Raw genomic sequence first — 23,738 nt, 5'->3', positions numbered from 1 at the left:
TGACTCATCAGTATCTACTGAAACTTTACTCAATGTTAAGTTAAAAATCAATACGAGGACAATCAGGAGAGTGAACCGTCGCACCTTTCAATTTTTACCCGTTGGAGGGGGCCCCGGCGGCCGCACGGCAATGACCCTAGCCCGGGCAGCCGCGCACTGAGCGGCCCGGCCCGGCCCGGCCGGCGATCCGACCGTGACGGTGAGTTATTGATCATTAGCCGGCGGCGGATGCCCGAGTCCGCCCCGATCTCCGACGGCGGTGCCGTGTGCCTGAGCAGTTTCAACCAAGACCGTGCCTAATTTTGAAAATAAGAGATGAGAATATGAAATTAGTTTGAGCATCATACCAATTTTTATATTCACACTTTTAGGGTCATTCGAACTATGAAAGGTGGGCAGGTAAGTGGTGGGTAGGGGTGGTGGATTCCGGTGATGCGGGGTCGTAAAATGCATTTGGACTGGGTAGGGTACTTAATTTCAGAGGGTCTCCGCAGGGGTCGTGTTTCTGAAACATCTTACTTTTGAGGGTAGTATTAGTACGGGTAATTTATCGATAGAAAGGAGGGGTATTTGTGAGTTTTCTGCTTTTCTGACAGGGTGGTCAGGTCCATGTGGGTATTGTGGCTGAACAGACATACAGGTGATGACCGGTAGGGAACTTCATGAGGGGGTAGGGTCAAAGGGGCAAAGGGGGTGAAATGTGTACCAAAACCAGGGTGGGGTGGTGGGGCTCTAGGATCGCAACATGTCAGGGATCGGGTACGTGACGAATGACTTGGAGGAGGGAGAGGGGAGAGGAGGGGAGAGAAGAGAATGGCGGTCTGAGAGGGAGAGGAGGATGAAGATGAAGAGGAGTAGCAAGATCAAGATGCTTAGGATAGGATGAGAACATGCAGAGGCTTTCAACAACGGGCTGTGTCCCAATCGTAGTCGTCATGGGATGTATGTTGACGATGGCGACGGTGATCACGCTGCCGTTTGAAATAGCAACGAACACGAGTCTCAGCAACGGTTTCAACATGATAATGATGATAGAAGAGACGATGCTGATTGTTATGTAGAGGAGGAGGTGATGGCGATGATGAAGTTCAAGGGATTGGTGATGAAGTTGTTGACTTGATTTGAAAACTGTGTGTCTTTTCTGGCTTGTAAGGAATGGACCAGCCATAATAACGATCAAAGCGCTAGTAGATGGGATAGTTTGTTTATCACGCATGATCCAGAGAAAGACACAGCAGAGGACTGATAGTAGGTGTCAGGTTGTTGCTCCTCCTGTGCTCCTCAATGATGTGCTCCGAGGCTGCTGCATCGTCCAGGTATGCGAAGTGATGGCTCGAGCTTGTAGGTTTCACCTGATCTTGATACCAGCGAGATCCAAGGCGTGTTCTACAACTTTCCTTCTTCAGCAGAGGTTCATCCATCCTTCCAGCACTCGTTGCCGTTTACGACAGTGTTTGCTCAGAGAAAGGCGCTGCTGGTCGCGGATGCGGAGAAACCGAGGTGAAGGGCATGGGAGGATGTGGGATAGAGCTGAGAGATGCTGGAAGACGTTTCGGCAAGTCCTCCAAGGAAGAGGAAAGCTGCACCTACGCGTCTCCTATCATCGGCGATTACGGTCAGGTACCAACGTAGGCTAATGTTGACTGTGACGTCACTGATGATGACGCGGCAAGGTAAAGAGAGTGGTTCAAGACATTGCCGACAAGGCTCGAGACGCCTCTGAAGTTACAGTATCCAGTGAGTGGAGGATTGGTGGGAGGAGGACGCGAGGGCTGGAAGTTGAAGTGGAGGTTTGCAGACGTGGTAGCGAAGTCGTCTGATGCTTACAAGACCTTCTCTTCTCACATTCGCAACCATCCTGCCGAATCTGCTGGAATTGCGTTCTCGGGAGCTGCCTTGTTTGCATTGAGGTGATGAAGGAGGAGGGGGATCGACATGCCGAGAAACCCGAGAGATATGTTTCCGAAGATTTTCAGAACAACATCCGTTTCGATCCCTCAAGAGATGTATCGTTGACTGGATCGCGCGATCAGGTCGAAGCTATCCGGTTCTGATTCCAAAGCCTCAAAGGCTCCTGTCAAGGTCTCTTTGCCTGCTTATGACTCTGATGTTTTGATTCTGTCTGCTGTTAGAATGAGACCCTCCTGTCAATGAGGTCGCTCTTGCTCCTCCCCTCCTCCCCTCCTCCCCTCCTCCCCTCCTCCCCTCCTCCCCTCCTCCCCTCCTCTCCTCTCCTCCTCTCCTTAACGTGGCGGACACAGCTGGAGCAAAATGGCTGAAACTGCCAGTTCTGCTCTCTACGTCCCTCCCCTCCTCACCGAATCCGCCTTGCTCGCAAGGAGATGGGTGAATGGTGATGTTTCGAATCGATTTGATCGAGTTCTCACCCTCTCCTCCAAAGCATCGCATGATGTCATCAGCAACTTCTTCACTGATGTCAGCGACTCTGTTTCTGTGGACAAGTCCGTGCGATCTTGAATCTGATCCCACACGATGACCTGCTCCACCTTGCAGGGTGAAGGGAACAGCTCAAGGGAAGGTGTTGTACTCGGGGTGAGAAGCTTGATCGGTTTCCACAGCATTTGTTCGACTTGAGGAGTTGTTTCCATGATGTTGATCATTGTGCGATCACCATGCCATTGAAACATGTCTGTCAGATGTGTTTGCTTGTATTTCACCCTCATCTCTTCTTCAATGCTCAGCTCTCCGCCGAGTGATCTTTGTGCAGCAACTTCGTACTCGACCTGCAGAAACGGACAAAAGTGGGGGGGCTGTTGATATGGAACAAGTAGGAAGCTGCGAGCCCCAAGAGCGCCTCTCAACCTCTTCCGCAGGCCAGGAAGCTACAAGGCGTCGAAGCTGATGAAAGGAGGGAGCAGGCGAGTTGAGAGGCCATGGGCAGCTTGTTATGCTCACGTTGAGCTGTAGAGACTTCATGGTGGAGGTCAGCACTGATGGAAAGAAATGGACCAAGGTCCACCAGGTACATCTTCTCACTTGCTGTTGCGCTCTTCCTTCCTCTCGCATCCTCTGCCCTCCTGCCTGTCTGCTTGCCTGACTGGCTGGACGGCCTGCCGGCCCGTCCTGCTCTGTGATCTTATTCTCTCTTCCCTGCCGCGCACGCTTATCTCCCTTTCTTGCTTCTCCTGTTTCTTCGCTCCTTCCCCCTCCTCTTCCCCCACTTGCTACTTCTTCGTCTCCTCACTAGTCGCAGGGGTGGCTCAATCCTGGCCCTCCCATCTGCTCCTCTCAGTATGTCGCATTCCAAGGTGACGAATGCAATCTTTCATATCATGAACCAACAACAACAACATCATCATCATCATCATCATCATCATCAGCAGCAGCAGCAGCAGCAGCAGCAGCAGCAGCATCACAAGCAGCATCATCATCAACATCGTCATCATCATCATCAGCAGCATCAGCAGCAGCATCAGCATCATCATCATCATCATCATCAGCAGCAGCAGCAGCAGCAGCATCAGCAGCATCATCATCATCATCAGCAGCAGCAGCAGCAGCAACAACAACAACAACATCGTCATCATCATCATCATCAGCAGCAGCAGCAACAACAACATCATCATCATCATCATCATCATCACCACCACCACCACCAGAAGCAGCAGTAGCATCAACAAGAACAATAACAATTTGAGATCCTTTGTTCTCACCATGATTGTTGCTTCTATTCCCTAGCTCCGCCTTCTGATCTGAATTTCTTCTTTTCTGTTCCCTGCTCTTTTCCCCTGTTTCTTTCCCCCTACCTGTTTCCCTTCTTCCTCCTCCTCTTGTTGACTTCCTTCCCCATCTCACCTGTCCTGTCCTATCCTCTTCGGTCTCTATACACTCTCCACATCCCTGCACCTTCTTATCATCCCCAATGCCTGACGTGCCCTTTCAGGTCACTGGGCAAGATATGTGAGGTTTACAACGCTGAGAGCTTACAAGGACGGGTGGGAAATCAGTGTTCTTCAGGCCGTAGAAGTTGAATATTACTGTGTCTTCCTGAGTCTTCCTGCTACTGCTGATTCTGCTGCTGATTCTGCTGCTGCTTGTTTCAGCGTCTTGTTTGTCTCCTATAATTCTGTTTCTATCTCCGTTGTTTCCCTGCTTCTCCCTCTTCTTTCCTCATGTCTGATCATTGTTTTGCCTTGTTTGCAGTGCCGGGTTGTCAAGAATTGAAATTATTCCATACCTCGGCCTACCGGCTACTTGGCTCTTTCTTTCTCGTCCAGCTGACGTAACTCCTCCTCTTCCTACTCTCTGTCATCTTTTCTCCTTCTCCTCGTTCCTTCTCCTCCGCGCTCTCGTTCTCCTTCCTCCTGTCTTTTGTATCCATCTCGATCACTTTCAGCTTCCTCGAGTAATCTTTGATCGATTGTGAAATCATCCCCATCTCTTCTTACTTGTCTTTCATCACTGTGCTGCTCGTCCACGTTCCAGCATGTCTTTCCGAGTCTTGTCGTTTCTCTGATTTCTTGCTAACTGCAGGTTGTTCAATCTCTTTGGGACTCGCGATTCCCACAGGTGAGGAGGAGGAGGAGAGAGGAGTGAGAAGGAGCTGAAGAGGGCAGGAGGTAGAGAGGAGAAGCTATAGACGCAACACAAGAACGAAGAAAGAGGAAGGGAAGGTGGATGGTGGGTACATGTTAGACAGGACATGGTGAGACGACTGCAAGCAGTAGCAGGAGATGAAGATGGAGATATATGTCAGGAGCAGCAGAAGCAGCAAGAGCAGGGGCAGGGGCAGGGGCAGGGGCAGGAGCAGGGGCAGGGGCAGGAAGTGGGATAGATGGGAGGACAAGAGGGGAAGCAGACGGAGGGGAGGGGATAGAGGGGAGTGCTGTGCTGTTTCACTGATGTTCGAGGCTTCAGATGTGGGGAGAAGTTGAAGTGCCTCTGGAAGAGATCGACTCCTTTGGTCTGCCCCTTCCCCTTCCCCTCTCCCCCCTTCCCCTCTACCCCCTTCCCCTCCCCCTCTCCCCCCTCCCCCTCTTCCTCTCCCCCCTCCCCCTTCCCCTCTCCCTTTCCCTTGTCATCCACTCCCTTCTTTCCTCTTCCTCGTCCCCTTTCCTCCGTTTCCTCCTTTTCACTTCCCTCCCTCCTTTCTGCTCTTCCTTGTCCTCTCGTCTCTTCTCTACCTTTCGCCCTCTTCCCTTTCCTCCCGCTTGTACGTTCTCTGTGCTGAGAGGCTTTCCTCCTCCTCCTCCTCCTCCTCCATTCTTATTATGCTCCAGCTCGCAATCTCTCCTCCAAGATTTTGTCGACGGGGCGATCGGTGAAAGATTTGACGAAGTCGACTGGAGCAGCAGGTGAAGTTGAGAGACATCAAACTGATAGAGCTTTTGCTGATGTAACATGGTAGCAAAGGTGTTGTTGTGGTTGATATAGATATTGGAGGAGCAGGAGGAGGAGCAGGAGGAGGAGCAGAAGCACGAGAGGAAGTAGTGCTGCTGCTGCTGCTGCTGCTGTCGCTGTTGCTGCTGTAGTGTTGTGTTGTTGTTGATGATGATGGTGATGTTGATGATGATGGTGATGATGATGATGATGATGATGATGTCAAGGATGCTCTCGAGCGATCCAAAGATCGTCGACGATGATTGAGAGTTGATCCATGTCGCAGCTTTCGGGTTTTTGAAACATCATGGGGCGAGGGCACGTAATGCCACAAAGACAATGAGCTCGTCACTTGTTGCGGTGAGATGAACGAAGAGGAGGAGGAGGAGGAGGAGGAGGAGGAGGAGGAGGGAGGAAGAGGGGGAGGAGGGGAGGGTGGTGGGTGAGGAGGCCAGGCAGATTCATCCAGGGGGTGCAAGAGAGGGAGAGGAATGTACGGGAGGCAGGGACAAGAAGCATGAATCGGGAGGATGGAGGGAAGATGGAGGGATGAGATGAGGGAGAAACAGGAGAATGAGGGAAGAGCAGCAGCAGCAGCAGCAGCAGCAGCAGCAGCAGCAGCAGCAGCAGCAGCAGCAGCAGCAGCAGCAGCAGCAGCAGCAGCAGCAGCAGCAGCAGCAGCAGCAGCAGCAGGGTTGTGATGACTCTCTGGCTTTCCTGATATGTTTGAAGGGGGCGAGCAACATTGGACAAGCTCTTAAAAACAAGGTGGCCCTCCTCCTCCTCCTCTTTCAACAACTTCTGTTCCTGCTTCAATCTCACTTCAACTCTCTATCCCCTCTCCTCTTATCTCCCTCTTCTTCTCTCGTTGATCTCTTGCCACAGGTGTTGTCAACGAGCAGGTGGGTCAAGGAGGCAGCCAGCCAAGGGAGCAAGTCGGAAGCGACGGCAAGAAAACGCAGCAACGCCCTCCCGCACTTCCTCATGCTCCTCGCCTTCTCCTCCGCCCTGCTGCATCCTGACTCCATGCTCAACGCGCGCGTCCTCGAGGTTCTGCCCGCTCGAGGAGGTTGAGGTCGTTGACTAGCTCGCAGACGTGGGACAAGCTGACAAAGAAGGAAGAGCAAGCAGCGAAGGTGATGAGAGGATGAAGGAGAGGAGCGTGAAGATTTGAGGGAGGGAGTGGAGAAAGGAAAGGAAGGGATAGGAAGAGGAGGGAGGGAGGGAGGGAGGGAAGGGAGGGAGGGAGGGAGGGAGGGGAGGGAGAGAGGGGAGGGAGAGAGGGGAGGGTGGGTTTGAAGTGGGTACTCAGTAACAATGCTCGCAGACTTCCTGGTGGAGGCGATGAGGGGAAAAATCGGTTCACGAATGAACTTGAGGAACAATCAAACATCCTCTACAGCCTCTGCTCCAGCGCCCTCAGCTCCTCCCTCTTCAGCTCGATCACCTTCCTGAGTATCTCCTCCTCCTTCAGGTCCTCGTCTGAAGGGAAGGCCCACCCCTCCATCCCCCCTTCCACAGACTCCTCTTGCTTCCTCTCCATCTCCGCCGCCTGCGCGTTGGGGCTCTGGATCTGCTGGAGGGAGGTCTGGCACTGGAACATGGTCTTCACATGCTCCAACTCGTCATCTCGGATGTTGCAGAACACGTCGTAGAGGGAGCGGATCACTGGCCTGCGCGACTTGGGCGTCCTCCCAGTCTGGAACTCGTCGAAGAGGTAGAGATCCTTGCTGTTGTAGTACTCCACCGCCTCCTGGGGGGGAGGAAGCGACTTTAGAAGCTCCTCGTTGGCGTCAACAAACTCCCCGTACGTGTCGACGGCATGGAACTCAATCAGCTCGGAGAAGTTGTAGGCGAGAGAGGGGGAGAGGAGCCAGATGTGGTTGAGGATGATGAAGTAGAAGATCGCTGCATGCCTGCCCATGAAGCGATCGAACCAGCTCCTGTCCCCTCCCAACGCCTCCATGATCTTGAGGTGCTGGACTTCGTTCCATTCCTCCGCAAAGTGAACCCTTCTCGAGTCCATGGACGATCGCCACCACCCGAGCGACTCGTACAGGGTCAGCATGGTGATGTAGGAGAAGTAGGGCATCCTAGCCACCGTCTCCAGGAACCAGAAGCGCTGGATCGGGCGGTTGACGAAGAGAACGTCGATGAGCCAGCAGAGGAATGTGTAAGGCACCATGATGAGTGCTGGGGTGGCAGTCAACTGGAGGGACTGCACAAACTCCTGCTGGGCTGGGCTCTTCTCCTCCTTCAGCGCCTTCTCAAGGGAAACTTTCAGTTGTTCCATGCGGATCTCCTCCCTCTTCGCCACCGCGTCGTTGTCCAGCACGAGCCGAGCTACCTTCTCTTGCAGCCTCCTCGCCTCAGGAGGGACTTCGGACCCCCGGACGGGCCGCAGGTTATCCTTGAGTGCCTCCTCCACGCCCTCGTCCACGTTGCCGAGCAAGGAGGTGAGGAAGAGGATGAACTTGGCGACGGGGGGAGGGAGCCAACCCTTCTTCTTCATGATCAGGTCAAACTTGTCCCCGGACTTGAGGAGACTGTTGACCAGGGAGCTGAACTCCTCCAGCGAGATCTCCTTGGACGCGTCCTGATCCGCCACCTTGAGCATGCCTTCCACCTGCTTGCTCGTCGCCTCCACTCCGAGCTCTCCGATCGCCACCCGCAGCTCCTCCACGCTGATCGCCCCCGACTCGTCCTTGTCGATAGACTTGAAGATCTCCGCCAGCTTCTCCCTCCTCTCCTCCTCCGTGCACTCCCCCAGCATCCTGCTGAGCGCCTGCTTGGACCGGAACCATGCGCCTGCCCCCGACACGCTGTTGACAAGCTCCCTCACCTCCCCCAGCCGAAACGCGTTCCTCAGTGCCCGATACTCCCTCCCGAAGTTCCACACCGCCATGCGCACCAGGTTCGCCGGCACGGCCCGTCTCAGAGGTCCGAGATCCCCGTACCGCCCGTACACGAAGTTGCTGCCGTACCCGTAGTCCGCGGGCTTCCCTTCCGCAGGAGTCAGGGGGTCCCCCTCCTCGCTCTGCTGCTGCTGGGACGAGGCAGGAGTAGATGAGGGCTTGCTGGGGGACAGCAGGCCAGTCGTCGCCTTTAGCTTCATGGCGAGCTTGATGGCCCAGATGGACTTGACCTTGGAGGCGGTGGAAGGATTCTTAGCGAAGAACTCCAGCAGCTCGGGGATGCTCCACGAGATGAATTTCGCCTCCTCCTCTCCTTCCCCTGCCTTCACCGTCACTGACACTTGCGACCCTCGCTGGGAGCCGAAGGCAACCGCCTCGAACAGCCGCAGGACGTTGCCGAAGCGGCCGACGACGTTGCCCTGCAGCCTCGCGATGCCGGACTTGAGCTCCTGCACGTCCATCTCCCCGTCGTTGTTGAGGTCCAGCGACTGCACCAGCACCTGCACCTGCTCCTTGCTCAGCTGGACCCCGAGGGCAGCCAGCAGAGGCCCAAGTTCCTTGATGTCGATCTTCCCCGAGCCGTCGGAGTCGAAGAGCCTGAAGGTCCGCTCGAGTACTTCACTCTCCCTCATCTTCTGCGAGAGCATCATCACTTGGTTCAGCGTCAGCTGATCCCTCCCGGTCGACAGGATCTCGATCAGCTTCGTTGCCTGCTCGTCGTTGAGCTGCACCCCAAGCTTGTCCTCCAGCGCCGCCCGCAGCTCCCTCGCATCGATCGCTCCTGATCCATCCTTGTCCATCATCAGGAACATGTCCCTGATGAACTCCTTCCCCTCCATCTTCGCTACCGCCCTCTTGACCTCTTCCAGCTGCACCTCCCCATCGCTGTTGGAGTCAACCGCAGCCACGATCTGCTCCGCCTGCTCCAGGCTCAGCTCGATGCCAGCTCGCGCTTTCGCCGTCGTCTGGAGCTCGGCTGGGCTGATACTCCCGCTCTTGTCGAGGTCGACGCTCCTGAAAGTCTCCTCTACGAAATCCGCCTTGATCACTTTGAGCTTCTCCAGCGTCTCAACCTCCAGGAACCTCGACTCTCCGATGAACTCCCCTGAGCTCAGCTTCGAGACAACCTCTCCTCCTCGCGTGACCTCTGCTGATCCTGACAGCAGCAGGTAAACGTTCCTCTCCTCGAGCGGAACTGTTACGTCCTGCCCTTCACGCACCAGCACCGCTCCGCTCTTGCTCGTCCCAAACTTCCCCAGCTTGATCAAGCTGTTCACCTCCCCCACCTCTAGCTCTCCCACAGCAAGGAGCTCCTGCGCAATTGCGTTCAGCTCAGCGGCCGATTGCCGCAGAAGCATGGTAGTCTTAGTGTGGAGACGGCAGGGCGTTCGGACATGGGCAGGTTTCAACGGAGGGCCCCGTCGACTCGCGATGGACCTGTGAAGGCTAAAGTGCCTAGCATGTGAGAGGAGGGAGGGCTGGGTGAAGGATGACACGCCAGTAAGGCATGAAAGGAATCCCAACAGCAGCAGGTCCCGCATCCTGACAAAAGGGTGAGTTACAATTGAAGAGAACAAGGGTGGGTTCTTCCAAATCATTCATCGAAATGCGCCATGCCTCTCATGCGGGCATCTTTACATGTAGGTTTGCGAGCAGATCGAAGGAGGCGAGCACATTGCGGGAGAGGCAGCCAGGGTTGAAGGTACTGCTCGTGCCATCTCAAGAATCGCGGAGAATAAGACTATTTCATTCTACGCCTTTAAAGGACTTTCATCTGCTAAGTGTACATCTGCGCATACTCCATCTTTGCCCATCCAGGCACGATGGCTACCTTGACAATCACCGACAACCTGTTCTCCATAAAAAATGTCCTTGTCATGGTTGAACTCATCGCTATCTAAACACTCCCTTGGCAATTCACACAACTGGTGGCACAACTCAAATCATGAATCAACTTATTATCACCGTCATCACCGTCATCACCGTCATCACCGTCATCACCGTCATCACCGTCATCACCGTCATCCTTGCCATCGTCGACTTGATCGTAATCTAGTCTTCACAACTTGCAAGTCACTTTCGAGTCAACGGTGCTGATTGGCGCACGCTTTCCAAGCCTCTCTCTCATTTTTCTCGCTATCGTCCTCCTCCTCCTCCTCCTCCTCCTCCTCCTCCTCCTCCTCCTCCTCCTCCTCGTCCGCATGTTGACGCACTCCTGTTCCCCTTGCGTTTCTACGTGTTCCATCCGTTCATCCTTGTTGTTATACCCCCTACACCCCATCATCCAACTTATGACAACAGTACCCCCTTTTTCTCCATAACATCACCCCCTAATTTACTCATCACATCCTACCCCACCCCCTATGAAAACACTCAATTGGACTTGAAAAGACTCTTTTTCGTTCAATCGTGTCATCAAAACTTCAACGTTTCAGATTTGAATGCTTACAGCACAACCGAAATTTTTGAATCTGGGCGAATAAATTGGAGAAATTTTCAGATCTATTTTGATAATTTATCTTGAAAGTTTCAAACAAATCCAAAAGTTTCAGACCTGTGAAGTTGACACTGTCCGTTTGTCTTGAACCCTTTACTCAAAGTTAAGTTAAAATCAGTACGACACTGCCGCACAGGCCAACCAGCCTGTGAGTCGACCCTCACCCAGTGACTTGCCATGTGACGGTACGGGCCGGGCCCCGGCGCCGGGGGGGGGGGGGGGGGCGGCCGGGCACTGTCGGGCATGACTCATCATAGGAGACTCCCAGCACTGTGCCGGCCCGGGGCGGCGCGGCCGGCGCCGGGACCGACCGCCGGACTGGAAATCGGAAGCCAGCCTGCGGACCGGACCGTACTTCAACGCGCCGCCGGGCCAGCTGCCAGTCACGGCCAGCGGCCCGGCGGCACACCCACGGTGGCACCGTAGGCTAGTACGGTCACTGCCGGGTACGGGCACGCCGCGTCCCAGGGTGCCGGGGTGCCGAACTCATATAATGATCGAATGCAGCGCCCTAAGATGGTGTAGCAATGTGGCATTGACGAATCTCTGGTGATAGAAGGAGGCAGTGGCGAGCAAGGTTTTCGATGGGACCACCGCTTATTGCCGGTTGGTCGTTTTGATATGTCATAGCCTGGTATCATTTCAGTGCTATTCCTTCCGAATCCAAGGCTTGAATCTGACATTTCCGAGTGAGGCGTTCAACGCCGTTTTCCTCAGTCTCTGCACGGCACTCAGCCGCTGAGCGGCGTAGTAGGCTCAGGCGGCCCGGGCTAGAGCTGCTAGCAGCTTAATACCATTTGACTTATTTGACCGTTTTGGGTATCACACTTTTTCTTCGTGACTTTTTTGACGTATTACACTTTTCCTTCGTGACTCAACTATGAACAACTGCCTTCTTATCTCTATCACTTTCCCTTATCATTCTCGTCAGGCTTTCACATGATTTCAGCAAGGGGGCGGAAAGGCATGGCGCAGCCTTGCCGCGGGAGCTTGCTCCCCCCTTGGTGACCAATGGCCGTTCTTCCCTTCTGCCGTTCCGAAGTTCTGCCGTCTGCACAGTGGTCCCGGAGCACCCAACCGATGACCTGAACCGAATAAAAAGAAAACAATCATCATTGATGAAATTATCACACCCGTGGCAGGTGTGGAGGGTGGAGGGTTTGATTTTGCTCCTCCCAAATATTTTTTGATTTTCCCCAATTCAATTTTCAACCCTCCACACCCTCCAAACCCTCCAAACCCTCCACACAACCCCTTTCTCTATTACCATTTCACTCTTCAAATATATGTGGAAGGTTTGTGGAGGGTTCCTTTTATTGTGGAGGGTTTATGCTAGGATGCATGCCTACTATTAATCTTTCTTCTCCATCCATTCAATCGCTGTGTGCCACATGTCACTTTATCCACTGACTTGACTGCATCCGTACCTACGGCGGTGTACATCCTGATCAAGACACCTCCACAGTTCCATGAGCTCTGCAATATCAAGTCACCATACCTCAAAATCCGCAACGGTTGAAATCAGTCTACGGTTTACCTAGCAGTGGCAGAAACTTCTGGAAAAAACTATGTCAAGACTTACGGGACTTCGGCTGCTTTCAACCATGCACATCAGATCACTGCTTCTTCCATTATCGGTGATCGTGACAAACAGGAGGGGGAGATGTTGATAGCCTTAGTTGTGGATGCGGCCACATCATTCAAGCAAGCAACAGTACAGTTTTGTTTGCGTCATTCGACGAATTCATGACTAACACAAAAGGGTACAACACGACAACAGACAATGATCTAAGCTTCTATCTCGGCGTCGCACTGTATCAGAAAGACTCTGCAGGCAACATACTATGATCAGTAATCAGCAAGCATATATCGAAAAGTGCCTTGATCCTATTCAAGTCATGGCTTTGGCTCGCTGTCGTCCTCAGATTTTCGCCTATATTTTTCCAGGATAGATTTAGTTTCCATCAGCTCTCCCTCTTCTGCTGACACGTCGTCGAAAAAGTCCACCTCCTTCTTGAAAACGTGTGCAACATCGCTGAAAAATCTGATCTCCTCTTTAGCTGCACGTGAAGATAAAAACACAAACAGCCCCGTCGGTCCGGCGGCATGGATGTGTTCCGACAGGTACCCATACAACATCTTCTTTTCTGATAACCTAGGTATCAAAAGGTCCTCTGGTAACCCCATCCGTTTCCATACGGCCAGTCGTAAGCTATTATTTGTCTGCAAGTGCCTATTCATCGCACTCATAGAAAGCTCTCTTTTCATCATCAGCCCCAAGTCCTTCCGCGGCAAGTCTTTCTGTACAGAGTTGATCTCCTCGTCCTTGCTGTTGGCAATAATATCCATAGCTTTCCTGAAAAGATCCTCAACCAGATACCTGTGTTTGGACGGTGCAATCATTCAGTAGAGGGTAGAGGCCACACCATGGTGGCAAACAAACTCTACACCTCTGAGTGATGTATGCCACTCGCCGTTTGTAGTAGTTGACAATAATCTGATGATCTTTCTCCAGGAGCTGCAGCTGCAGCTGCAGCTGCTTCTCCGCATCCTTCTTCTGCAGCTGCAGCTCCTTCTCCGCATCCTTCGTCTGCAGCTGCAGCTGCTTCTCCGCATCCTTCTTCTGCAGCTGCAGCTCCTTCTCCGCATCCTTATCATTCAGCGCTAGTGCAACGGCATAGGCGTTCCCAGTTGGAGCTTTAATCTTCAGCAACTCACACGCATGCTTGAGATATGCTGAAGCGCGATCGTGAAATAATGTATCAGCAGCTGTGGTGAAGGAGTGATTGCGAGATGATGCATGAGCAGCTGTGATGAAGGAGCGATTGCGAGATGATGCATCAGCAGCTGTGATGAAGGAGTGTACTCGCGGGTGAAGGCCTGAGAGGCCTGCATGGAGGCTAGTCCCAGCAGCCCAGACGCGGCGGAGCAGTAACTGCATAGCGATAGTTTCGCGGTTTCGCGAGAGGGGTGCTTAGACTGGGGAGGGTTGAGCTTTGAGGTCGAAATCAGAGCTCAAAGAGAACTTCGGCTTGGGATGGACATACTTATGTGGGTACTTGATCATCAAAAGACCGGGTGGTTTTGAGGGCATTGAAATACTTTCAGAGAGGTTTCAAACTACCGCGAAAGTCAAGAGCCACAAACCTTTGCAGACCGCGCCAAAACCGCAGGCCCCATGGCCGGGCCACGGGGGTGGAACAGCCAATCAAAGGGTCTAGTACCGGTATCTTTCGCGTAAATACACAGGGTGTGTGAATGGGGAGGGGGTGGGTAAGTATCGCTCTCGCATGGGTCTTGCCGTCTTCCTTGCAGGGGCCTTGCGCTACTGCTCCTTGTCCTGATCCTTGCTGCCTCTTTCCTTTCCTAGTGTTTTATTGAGGCGGAGTTGTCGGTTTTCTCCTTCTCCTTGTTTGCTCCGGTTTGCCCTTCCTTTTTTAGTCAATAAATCGCAAGTTTGCAGGAAATCGCAATGGCAGCCAGGCCGCCACCAGGTTTAAGCGAGTCGATGATTCATGGACCGACGGGGCTGTTTGTGTTTTTATCTTCACGCACAGCTAAAGTGGTGATCAGAGGTGTCAGAGATGTTGCCTCAGCTGGCGTTGAGGCATTTGTTGGCCCTGGTCCCATCGAAAACCTTGCTCGCCACTGCCTCCTTCTATCACCAGAGATTCGTCAATGCCACATTGCTACACCATCTTAGGGCGCTGCATTCGATCATTATATCAACTGGGGCATCCCATATCAGGAGCAGGCCTTCACAAAGAGGCCCAGCTCTGTGGAGTAATGATAGACACATTCAACCGTGGCACACTGGGAGGGGAGGCCCGAGCGAGAATGATGACCCTTCGATCAATGAAGCCCTCAACGACAACAACCTAGAACCGCATCATTGATTTCAGCAATCAGATCAGCAAGGGACAAGGCTCTAGTATAAAGCAAGGGCAATCATCCGAGGGTATAACGCAGTACAGGGCATTGATGACCTAGACTCGTTCTCTGCGACTGCAAATCCTGCCACCATCCGATGACTCCTTGCCATAGCTCGAGCCAAACAATGGCCCTAATGCGATGCCAGGACATCTCGACGGCATACTTGACTGCATCCGTACCTACGGCGGTGTACATCCTGATCAAGACACCTCCACAGTTCCGTGAGCTCTGCAATATCAAGTCACCATACCTCAAAATCCGCAACAAATCAGTCTACGGTTTACCTAGCAGTGGCAGAAACTTCTGGAAAAAACTATGTCAAGACTTACGGGACTTCGGCTGCTTTCAACCATGCACATCAGATCACTGCTTCTTCCATTATCGGTGATCGTGACAAACAGGAGGGGGAGATGTTGATAGCCTTAGTTGTGGATGCGGCCACATCATTCAAGCAAGCAACAGTACAGTTTTGTTTGCGTCATTCGACGAATTCATGACTAACACAAAAGGGTACAACACGACAACAGACAATGATCTAAGCTTCTATCTCGGCGTCGCATATCAGAAAGACTCTGCAGGCAACATACTATGATCAGTAATCAGCAAGCATATATCGAAAAGTGCCTTGATCCTATTCAAGTCATGGCTTTGGCTCGCTGACAGTGTCGTCCTCAGATTTTCGCCTATATTTTTCCAGGATAGATTTAGTTTCCATCAGCTCTCCCTCTTCTGCTGACGCGTCGTCGAAAAAGTCCACCTCCTTCTTGAAAACGTGTGCAACATCGCTGAAAAATCTGATCTCCTCTTTAGCTGCACGTGAAGATAAAAACACAAACAGCCCCGTCGGTCCATGGATGTGTTCCGACAGGTACCCATACAACATCTTCTCTTCTGATAACCTAGGTATCAAAAGGTCCTCTGGTAACCCCATCCGTTTCCATACGGCCAGTCGTAAGCTATTATTCGTCTGCAAGTGCCTATTCATCGCACTCATAGAAAGCTCTCTTTTCATCATCAGCCCCAAGTCCTTCCGCGGCAAGTCTCTCTGTACAGAGTTGATCTCCTCGTCCTTGCTGTTGGCAATAATATCCATAGCTTTCCTGAAAAGATCCTCAACCAGATACCTGTGTTTGTGCAACAGTCATTCAGTAGAGGGTAGAGGCCACACCATGGTGGCAAACAAACTCTACACCTCTGAGTGATGTATGCCACTCGCCGTTTGTAGTAGTTGACAATAATCTGATGATCTTTCTCCAGGAGCTGCAGCTGCAGCTGCAGCTGCTTCTCCGCATCCTTCTTCTGCAGCTGCAGCTCCTTCTCCGCATCCTTATCATTCAGCGCTAGTGCAACGGCATAGGCGTTCCCAGTTGGAGCTTTAATCTTCAGCAACTCACACGCATGCTTGAGATATGCTGAAGCGCGATCGTGAAATAATGTATCAGCAGCTGTGGTGAAGGAGTGATTGCGAGATGATGCATGAGCAGCTGTGATGAAGGAGTGATTGCGAGATGATGCATGAGCAGCTGTGATGAAGGAGTGTACTCGCGGGTGAAGGCCTGAGAGGCCTGCATGGAGGCTAGTCCCAGCAGCCCAGACGCGGCGGAGCAGTAACTGCATAGCGATAGTTTCGCGGTTTCGCGAGAGGGGTGCTTAGACTGGGGAGGGTTGAGCTTTGAGGTCGAAATCAGAGCTCAAAGAGAACTTCGGCTTGGAATGGACATACTTACGTGGGTACTTGATCATCAAAAGACCGGGTGGTTTTGAGGGCATTGAAATACTTTCAGAGAGGTTTCAAACTACCGCGAAAGTCAAGAGCCACAAACCTTTGCAGACCGCGCCAAAACCGCAGGCCCCATGGCCGGGCCACGGGGGTGGAACAGCCAATCAAAGGGTCTAGTACCGGTATCTTTCGCGTAAATACACAGGGTGTGTGAATGGGGAGGGGGTGGGTAAGTATCGCTCTCGCATGGGTCTTGCCGTCTTCCTTGCAGGGGCCTTGCGCTACTGCTCCTTGTCCTGATCCTTGCTGCCTCTTTCCTTTCCTAGTGTTTTATTGAGGCGGAGTTGTCGGTTTTCTCCTTCTCCTTGTTTGCTCCGGTTTGCCCTTCCTTTTTTAGTCAATAAATCGCAAGTTTGCAGGAAATCGCAATGGCAGCCAGGCCGCCACCAGGTTTAAGCGAGTCGATGATTCATGGACCGACGGGGCTGTTTGTGTTTTTATCTTCACGCACAGCTAAAGTGGTGATCAGAGGTGTCAGAGATGTTGCCTCAGCTGGCGTTGAGGCATTTGTTGGCCCTGGTCCCATCGAAAACCTTGCTCGCCACTGCCTCCTTCTATCACCAGAGATTCGTCAATGCCACATTGCTACACCATCTTAGGGCGCTGCATTCGATCATTATATCAACTGGGGCATCCCATATCAGGAGCAGGCCTTCACAAAGAGGCCCAGCTCTGTGGAGTAATGATAGACACATTCAACCGTGGCACACTGGGAGGGGAGGCCCGAGCGAGAATGATGACCCTTCGATCAATGAAGCCCTCAACGACAACAACCTAGAACCGCATCATTGATTTCAGCAATCAGATCAGCAAGGGACAAGGCTCTAGTATAAAGCAAGGGCAATCATCCGAGGGTATAACGCAGTACAGGGCATTGATGACCTAGACTCGTTCTCTGCGACTGCAAATCCTGCCACCATCCGATGACTCCTTGCCATAGCTCGAGCCAAACAATGGCCCTAATGCGATGCCAGGACATCTCGACGGCATACTTGACTGCATCCGTACCTACGGCGGTGTACATCCTGATCAAGACACCTCCACAGTTCCGTGAGCTCTGCAATATCAAGTCACCATACCTCAAAATCCGCAACAAATCAGTCTACGGTTTACCTAGCAGTGGCAGAAACTTCTGGAAAAAACTATGTCAAGACTTACGGGACTTCGGCTGCTTTCAACCATGCACATCAGATCACTGCTTCTTCCATTATCGGTGATCGTGACAAACAGGAGGGGGAGATGTTGATAGCCTTAGTTGTGGATGCGGCCACATCATTCAAGCAAGCAACAGTACAGTTTTGTTTGCGTCATTCGACGAATTCATGACTAACACAAAAGGGTACAACACGACAACAGACAATGATCTAAGCTTCTATCTCGGCGTCGCATATCAGAAAGACTCTGCAGGCAACATACTATGATCAGTAATCAGCAAGCATATATCGAAAAGTGCCTTGATCCTATTCAAGTCATGGCTTTGGCTCGCTGTCGTCCTCAGATTTTCGCCTATATTTTTCCAGGATAGATTTAGTTTCCATCAGCTCTCCCTCTTCTGCTGACGCGTCGTCGAAAAAGTCCACCTCCTTCTTGAAAACGTGTGCAACATCGCTGAAAAATCTGATCTCCTCTTTAGCTGCACGTGAAGATAAAAACACAAACAGCCCCGTCGGTCCATGGATGTGTTCCGACAGGTACCCATACAACATCTTCTCTTCTGATAACCTAGGTATCAAAAGGTCCTCTGGTAACCCCATCCGTTTCCATACGGCCAGTCGTAAGCTATTATTCGTCTGCAAGTGCCTATTCATCGCACTCATAGAAAGCTCTCTTTTCATCATCAGCCCCAAGTCCTTCCGCGGCAAGTCTTTCTGTACAGAGTTGATCTCCTCGTCCTTGCTGTTGGCAATAATATCCATAGCTTTCCTGAAAAGATCCTCAACCAGATACCTGTGTTTGTGCAATCATTCAGTAGAGGGTAGAGGCCACACCATGGTGGCAAACAAACTCTACACCTCTGAGTGATGTATGCCACTCGCCGTTTGTAGTAGTTGACAATAATCTGATGATCTTTCTCCAGGAGCTGCAGCTGCAGCTGCAGCTGCTTCTCCGCATCCTTCTTCTGCAGCTGCAGCTCCTTCTCCGCATCCTTATCATTCAGCGCTAGTGCAACGGCATAGGCGTTCCCAGTTGGAGCTTTAATCTTCAGCAACTCACACGCATGCTTGAGATATGCTGAAGCGCGATCGTGAAATAATGTATCAGCAGCTGTGGTGAAGGAGTGATTGCGAGATGATGCATGAGCAGCTGTGATGAAGGAGTGATTGCGAGATGATGCATCAGCAGCTGTGATGAAGGAGTGTACTCGCGGGTGAAGGCCTGAGAGGCCTGCATGGAGGCTAGTCCCAGCAGCCCAGACGCGGCGGAGCAGTAACTGCATAGCGATAGTTTCGCGGTTTCGCGAGAGGGGTGCTTAGACTGGGGAGGGTTGAGCTTTGAGGTCGAAATCAGAGCTCAAAGAGAACTTCGGCTTGGGATGGACATACTTATGTGGGTACTTGATCATCAAAAGACCGGGTGGTTTTGAGGGCATTGAAATACTTTCAGAGAGGTTTCAAACTACCGCGAAAGTCAAGCCTCCACAAACCTTTGCAGACCGCGCCAAAACCCCAGGCCCCATGGCCGGGCCATGGCCGGGCTGGTGGCGCCCGGCGCCGAATTTCTCTCCGGTCTGCCTGCTTTCAAGTTTGGCGGCGCTTTGGGTGCATGGCCGAAGGAGGGGGAAAGGGGGCGCAGTTGAGAGGAGAGGAGATGAAGGAGAGGGGAGGGAAGGGAAGGAGAGGGAAGGGAAGGAGAGGGAAGGGAAGGAGAGGAGAGGAGAGGAGAGGAGAGGAGAGGAGAGGAGGAGGAGAGGAGATGAAGGGGAGGGGAGGGAAGGGAAGGAGAGGAGAGGAGAGGAGAGGAGAGGAGAGGAGAGGAGAGGAGAGGAGAGGAGAGGAGAGGAGAGGAGAGGAGAGGAGAGGAGAGGAGAGGAGAGGAGAGGAGAGGAGAGGAGAGGAGGAGGAGATGAAGGGGAGGGGAGGGAAGGGAAGGGAAGGAGAGGAGAGGAGAGGAGAGGAGAGGAGAGGAGAGGAGAGGAGAGGAGAGGAGAGGAGAGGAGAGGAGAGGAGAGGAGAGGAGAGGTGAGGTCAGGAGAGGTGAGGTCAGGAGAGGAGAGGAGAGAGAAGGAAGGAGAGGAGAGGAGAGGAGATAAGGGACACAAGCAAGCATTGTAATGAGTAGATCATGCCGCCCTGCGACTTCGTGATCAGCAAAAATAGCAAAGAATGCTGGGATTGGGTTCGTGCATCCTGCTGCAGCAAGGTTCCTTGGGTTCTATGGAGCTTCTTTTGCACTTAGAGAGTGCAGCAGGGTGTAGTATGTGTCTAACTGATAGATATATGCCAAAGAGTGATGAATTTGTGCTGTGTTCGTCAAAGTTTGTTATTGAACATCTAATATATCAGTTCGAAGCAATTTGTGAGAGGAACTTGCGTGATGCAGAACAATCTTCGATGCCCCTCCTACCTTTTGCTAAACGATGCCTGTTCAGGGATGGAGGATAACGCAAAAGCGAACAAGACAGGTAAGAGTTTACGTTGAAGCCAAACTGTCATTGACCCGTGCCTTCTCCATGCAGAGATTTCAGACTTCGATAGGTTTCTCTACAGATACCTCGGAGCACAGAGTCCCGTGGTGCCTCTCGGTGACCCACCGCTGGCATGCGCAAGTTGCAGCGTCCTTACGAGTATGGGCAGGTTGTGTGATCACTGCAGGCATCCTCCTTTCAGGGTTTCGGCAGTTCCAGAAGGGAAACAAGATGGCTTCGCAAGTTTTCATGAGGGCGCGTGTGGTGGCCCAAGGCGTGACGTTGGGCTTTATGATGACGTCCATCTACATCCGAGATAAGCAGAAGAGGCTGGGCATAGAGCTCTAGCACGTTGGATGGTTCAACATATGATTCTTGTATATTTGTCTCCTTCAGAAGTCACTGAAATCCAAATCGTTCTCCTCCTGTCCCTTCCCGAGCTGCTGGAACCGCTGCAGGCAGTCGTCCGACTGTTGCAGATGCCCTTCGACCTCCTGTAGTGACGTCACCAAAGCCCGAGACTGCATCACGACCCTCGACCTCTGCCGATGGGAAGCGCCCGCTGCAGGGGAAGCAGAAGTGATGCACGGTCCGGAGGTGGAGAATGATGCTGTTGGGCGCAAGCGTCTCAGGTAGGCGGAGCTGAGGGGAAATTCACCTTGACAGCAGGGAGACGATGTCCTCCGGCGACATCTCGCTCCTGTCCTGAGGTCTGCCGCTCACAACACGGGAGTACGCGCTCCCATCAGGAGCCTCTATCCGCTGCTCCACTGCCTCTTCTCCCGCCAGCTTCCCGTCCTCGTCCATGGAGATGCCCCACAGCTGAGGATTCTCAAGACCTGGCGCGATGCGTCATGTCGGCCGAACGCGGAAGAGGGAGGAGGTACAGGGGCACATCACCTGCTGCTCGGTCGAGGGTCTCGCAAACTTTCTGCGCCCTCGAGAGGTCCCGTATGTTCTGGAAGAGCGAGAGGAGGATGAGGAGGGAGAACGTTGCCAGTGCTTACACCTGCTTCGTCTCGAAGTTTGCCTTCTGCCTCGAGAGGAAGGAGTCCTTGAGGTTGGATACGTTCTCGGCCTTACATTCTCAGTCAGACATCTTAGGGACGAAACGCCGTGTTCACCTTGTTTCTTGCCTGCTCCTGGGCTATCCTCCTCGTCTCCTCTTCGACTCCAAGACCCCTCCTGCTTGCCTTCTGGGCGGTCAAGTCGTCTCCTTCCCTCCTCAGCGTCAACAGAAGCATCTACCTTCATGTGAATATCTAGCGGAGCTGCTAGCCCGCTCTTCTCCTTCCCCAGCCCCTGCCATCCTCGTGAGCACGTTGAAGCGAAAGAGAGAGAGGGAGGGAGAGGGAGGGAGGGATGGATGGGAGGAACGGAGAGAGGGAGAGAGAGGGAGGGAGAGAGAGGAAAGAACAGGAGGGAGAAAACAGGATAGAAGGACACAGAATGGAGAAAGGAGGGCAGAAGGATTGAAAGGAGATGAAACACAGGAAAAACATGAAGATTCATAACACCTGGCCCTCCTTGAATCCCATCTTCGACAACTGCCGGCATGCTATAACTACCACCTACCCCCCAGCAGGCGCAAAGTTACCAGCCGGAACCCGATGTTGTCGTTACCGATGGGGTTGCTGAGCCCCTGAGCGCGCCATGTCAGGCACACCTCGCACGCTCTCAGCTCCTGCCTTGTCCAGTGCTTCGCTCATTCTCTCCTTCAACGGCCTCGTCTTCTCTGTGTTCCTCTCCACCTGACCCTTCCAGATCACTCCACCGATGGCGCAGAGCAGGACGCAGCACACCCGTCTGCGCGATGACGCCTCGTCCTGCGGTAGGATGTGGTCTGCCATGTAGTCCTCGATCCCTGCGTGCCGTCGGCACTCGCACGGCACAGGGAAAGGCAAGCTCACCCTCTCCCTCCTCCTGCGCAGTCTTGGCCTTCTGCATTCAGCCATCTCAGCACTGAGATCGTTCAGGAGGTAGAGCGACACCTTGGCATCGAAGGACGGGGTGCTTTCCTTAGCAGCCTCCTTCCTCTTGCCCGCGAATCCCTTGAGCCATGATGGCGCTGGCTTCGACATCCTCTTGCTTCCTCTCTCCCGGCGTTGCTCTCCCCACAACCTCCCTGCAGGTTTCTTCCTGCCTTTACTTGAGCGATTTTGCCTTGTTGAGTGATTTTAGTGTCCCCAGCACGCGGCAAATGCAGGAGGGCGAGGCAGGCGTGAGGGAGGGAGGAGGGAGGCGCATGGCAATGGAGGAGGAGAACGGAAGGAAGGAAGAGGCGAGGGAGGAGGAGAGAGAATGGTGCAGAGACAAGGCTGGTTGCGAAGAGAAAAGCGTAAGCGAGGGGCATCAGGAGCGTGGAGGAGGGAAAGGAAGGAAGAAGGAAGGAGTGGACGAGTACGGAGATGTAGAAAGCAGACCGAATGGAGACTCAGGCCAAGACAGAGATGCACTTGTCTCGCCGCAGAACAATCCTCCTCCCAGCGCGCTTGAGCTTTGTGGAGTGGGCAGGCGAGAAAGGAGGAGGAGAAAGGTCCTGATGAGAGAGTTTAGTGGAGAGTGTAAAAACCAAGCGTCACGGTTTAGCGACATGGAATGATAAGCAAAGTACGAGATAGAGCTTGTTATGTTTCCTCTTCTTGCGAGGGAGGGAGGGAGGGGAGGAGGTAGAGCTAAGGAGGGAAGGATAGAGGGAGAGACCTCACGGTAGATTCATCATTGATCGATTGGAGGGTGGCGGTAGAGTCTTTACGATCGTCTTCGGTTGTCAGGTTGTCCGACAAGAACGTCGACTAGGTTGACCTCAGCGTCATTGTCATGGCAACCGAGGTGGGAAATAAGTGATCGGCTCTTTGTTCTCATGGACTGACATGTTGGACTATCAAGGGTCGAAACTATCGCAAGAAGCATTGCGGTGAGTGCTGCTTGCTGTGACATTGGTATCCAGAGATGTCCTTGCAAACATCTTTTTGCAAACCACACGTTGAGCTCCGAAAGGTTCCTGACATGTGGACTGGCATGTCTGCAGACTCTGATGAGGAGTATTTCAATGAAAACGAAGGGAGTGAGAAGGTGGTTGGAGTTTCTATGAAGTTGTGGATGTGATCGTTTAGTTCTGTCAGAACGGCGTCAAAGGCGGCGACTCGAAAGACAAGTGCTATCGATATTGCTGACCGCTTTCGACCTCGACTCCTGACGTTGCTGTTTGAAGGGCTGAGAGCGACTCTCGCAAGGCGAACGGGTGAGAGGGTGGAGGTTGAGATGAAGACGCTTGCTTGCTGACTGAGAATTGTTGGCTGTGTGCTGTAGCAGCGATGCTAAGGGATCGGAGGGCGATCGGTGAGTTGAAGCTCCTTCATAGTTGTTAGGGATGACGATGTTGGGCAGGAGCAGGCACAGAGACAGGAGTTCTGATAGGTGTCCCGTTAATCCCACTTCTCCTCTCCTCTCCTCTCCTCTCCTCTCCTCTCCTCTCCTTTGATGTTGAAATCTTCCTCGCTCCCTCTGCCCCGCGTGTCGCGTGTCTCTTGTCCTCCGACCCTCATTCTCGGTGGCAGGAGCAGAGACAGGAGCAAGGACAGCAAGAGGAAGAAGAGGAGCAGGAGCAGGAGCAGCAGCAGGAGCCGCAGGAGGAGCAGGTGACAT

At 52.9% G+C, this 23,738-nt stretch overlaps 8 protein-coding genes across 8 annotated transcripts in view; 3 read left to right on the top strand and 5 right to left on the bottom strand.

Moving 5' to 3' along the window:
• Positions 1-1,383: 1,383 nt before the first annotated feature.
• On the top strand, positions 1,384-2,968 carry GUITHDRAFT_165412 (hypothetical protein; the record flags this gene model as incomplete). Its single annotated transcript, XM_005824595.1, has 13 exons — positions 1,384-1,411; positions 1,463-1,500; positions 1,548-1,620; positions 1,674-1,737; positions 1,799-1,910; positions 2,034-2,082; positions 2,133-2,155; positions 2,262-2,353; positions 2,402-2,462; positions 2,515-2,553; positions 2,729-2,788; positions 2,835-2,879; positions 2,929-2,968. Coding segments are annotated over exons 7-13 (342 nt in total), but the record flags the coding sequence as incomplete, so codon positions are not given.
• Positions 2,969-6,736: 3,768 nt separating this feature from the next.
• Positions 6,737-9,796, bottom strand: GUITHDRAFT_144800 (centrin/plastid terminal oxidase fusion protein; the record flags this gene model as incomplete). The annotated part of the gene is made up of 1 exon (XM_005824649.1): positions 6,737-9,796. The coding sequence occupies one exon, from the start codon at positions 9,794-9,796 to the stop codon at positions 6,737-6,739; it is 3,060 nt and encodes a 1,019-aa protein (XP_005824706.1).
• Positions 9,797-12,648: 2,852 nt separating this feature from the next.
• Positions 12,649-13,693, bottom strand: GUITHDRAFT_116148 (hypothetical protein; the record flags this gene model as incomplete). Its single annotated transcript, XM_005824594.1, has 3 exons — positions 12,649-12,812; positions 12,999-13,108; positions 13,179-13,693. The coding sequence occupies 3 exons, from the start codon at positions 13,691-13,693 to the stop codon at positions 12,649-12,651; spliced, it is 789 nt and encodes a 262-aa protein (XP_005824651.1).
• A 1,632-nt stretch (positions 13,694-15,325) lies between these two features.
• Positions 15,326-16,302, bottom strand: GUITHDRAFT_116147 (hypothetical protein; the record flags this gene model as incomplete). The annotated part of the gene is made up of 3 exons (XM_005824593.1): positions 15,326-15,495; positions 15,676-15,809; positions 15,854-16,302. The coding sequence occupies 3 exons, from the start codon at positions 16,300-16,302 to the stop codon at positions 15,326-15,328; spliced, it is 753 nt and encodes a 250-aa protein (XP_005824650.1).
• Positions 16,303-17,934: 1,632 nt separating this feature from the next.
• GUITHDRAFT_116146 (hypothetical protein) lies at positions 17,935-18,902 on the bottom strand (the record flags this gene model as incomplete). The annotated part of the gene is made up of 3 exons (XM_005824592.1): positions 17,935-18,098; positions 18,279-18,388; positions 18,454-18,902. 3 exons carry the CDS (start codon positions 18,900-18,902, stop codon positions 17,935-17,937), a joined length of 723 nt encoding a protein of 240 aa, XP_005824649.1.
• An 886-nt stretch (positions 18,903-19,788) lies between these two features.
• On the top strand, positions 19,789-20,438 carry GUITHDRAFT_116145 (hypothetical protein; the record flags this gene model as incomplete). Its single annotated transcript, XM_005824591.1, has 4 exons — positions 19,789-19,834; positions 20,055-20,087; positions 20,142-20,207; positions 20,260-20,438. 4 exons carry the CDS (start codon positions 19,789-19,791, stop codon positions 20,436-20,438), a joined length of 324 nt encoding a protein of 107 aa, XP_005824648.1.
• A 306-nt stretch (positions 20,439-20,744) lies between these two features.
• GUITHDRAFT_116144 (hypothetical protein) lies at positions 20,745-22,171 on the bottom strand (the record flags this gene model as incomplete). The annotated part of the gene is made up of 10 exons (XM_005824590.1): positions 20,745-20,929; positions 20,991-21,048; positions 21,100-21,168; positions 21,215-21,286; positions 21,339-21,392; positions 21,688-21,732; positions 21,764-21,841; positions 21,893-21,954; positions 22,001-22,031; positions 22,082-22,171. The coding sequence occupies 10 exons, from the start codon at positions 22,169-22,171 to the stop codon at positions 20,745-20,747; spliced, it is 744 nt and encodes a 247-aa protein (XP_005824647.1).
• Positions 22,172-23,099: 928 nt separating this feature from the next.
• The window catches only part of GUITHDRAFT_116143 (hypothetical protein), a gene marked incomplete at both ends in the record, with an annotated part of 5,919 nt that continues 5,280 nt past the window's right edge, over positions 23,100-23,738 (top strand). The window contains 4 exons of the mRNA XM_005824589.1: positions 23,100-23,194; positions 23,305-23,334; positions 23,406-23,432; positions 23,481-23,510. Coding sequence (XP_005824646.1) covers positions 23,100-23,194; positions 23,305-23,334; positions 23,406-23,432; positions 23,481-23,510 — 182 coding nt within the window. The remainder of the gene's footprint in view (positions 23,195-23,304; positions 23,335-23,405; positions 23,433-23,480; positions 23,511-23,738) is intronic.

The sequence above is a fragment of the Guillardia theta genome (genome assembly GCF_000315625.1).
Source record: "Guillardia theta CCMP2712 unplaced genomic scaffold GUITHscaffold_92, whole genome shotgun sequence".
In the NCBI taxonomy this organism is placed as follows: domain Eukaryota; class Cryptophyceae; order Pyrenomonadales; family Geminigeraceae; genus Guillardia; species Guillardia theta.
This window is presented reverse-complemented; position numbering and strand designations above follow the sequence as displayed.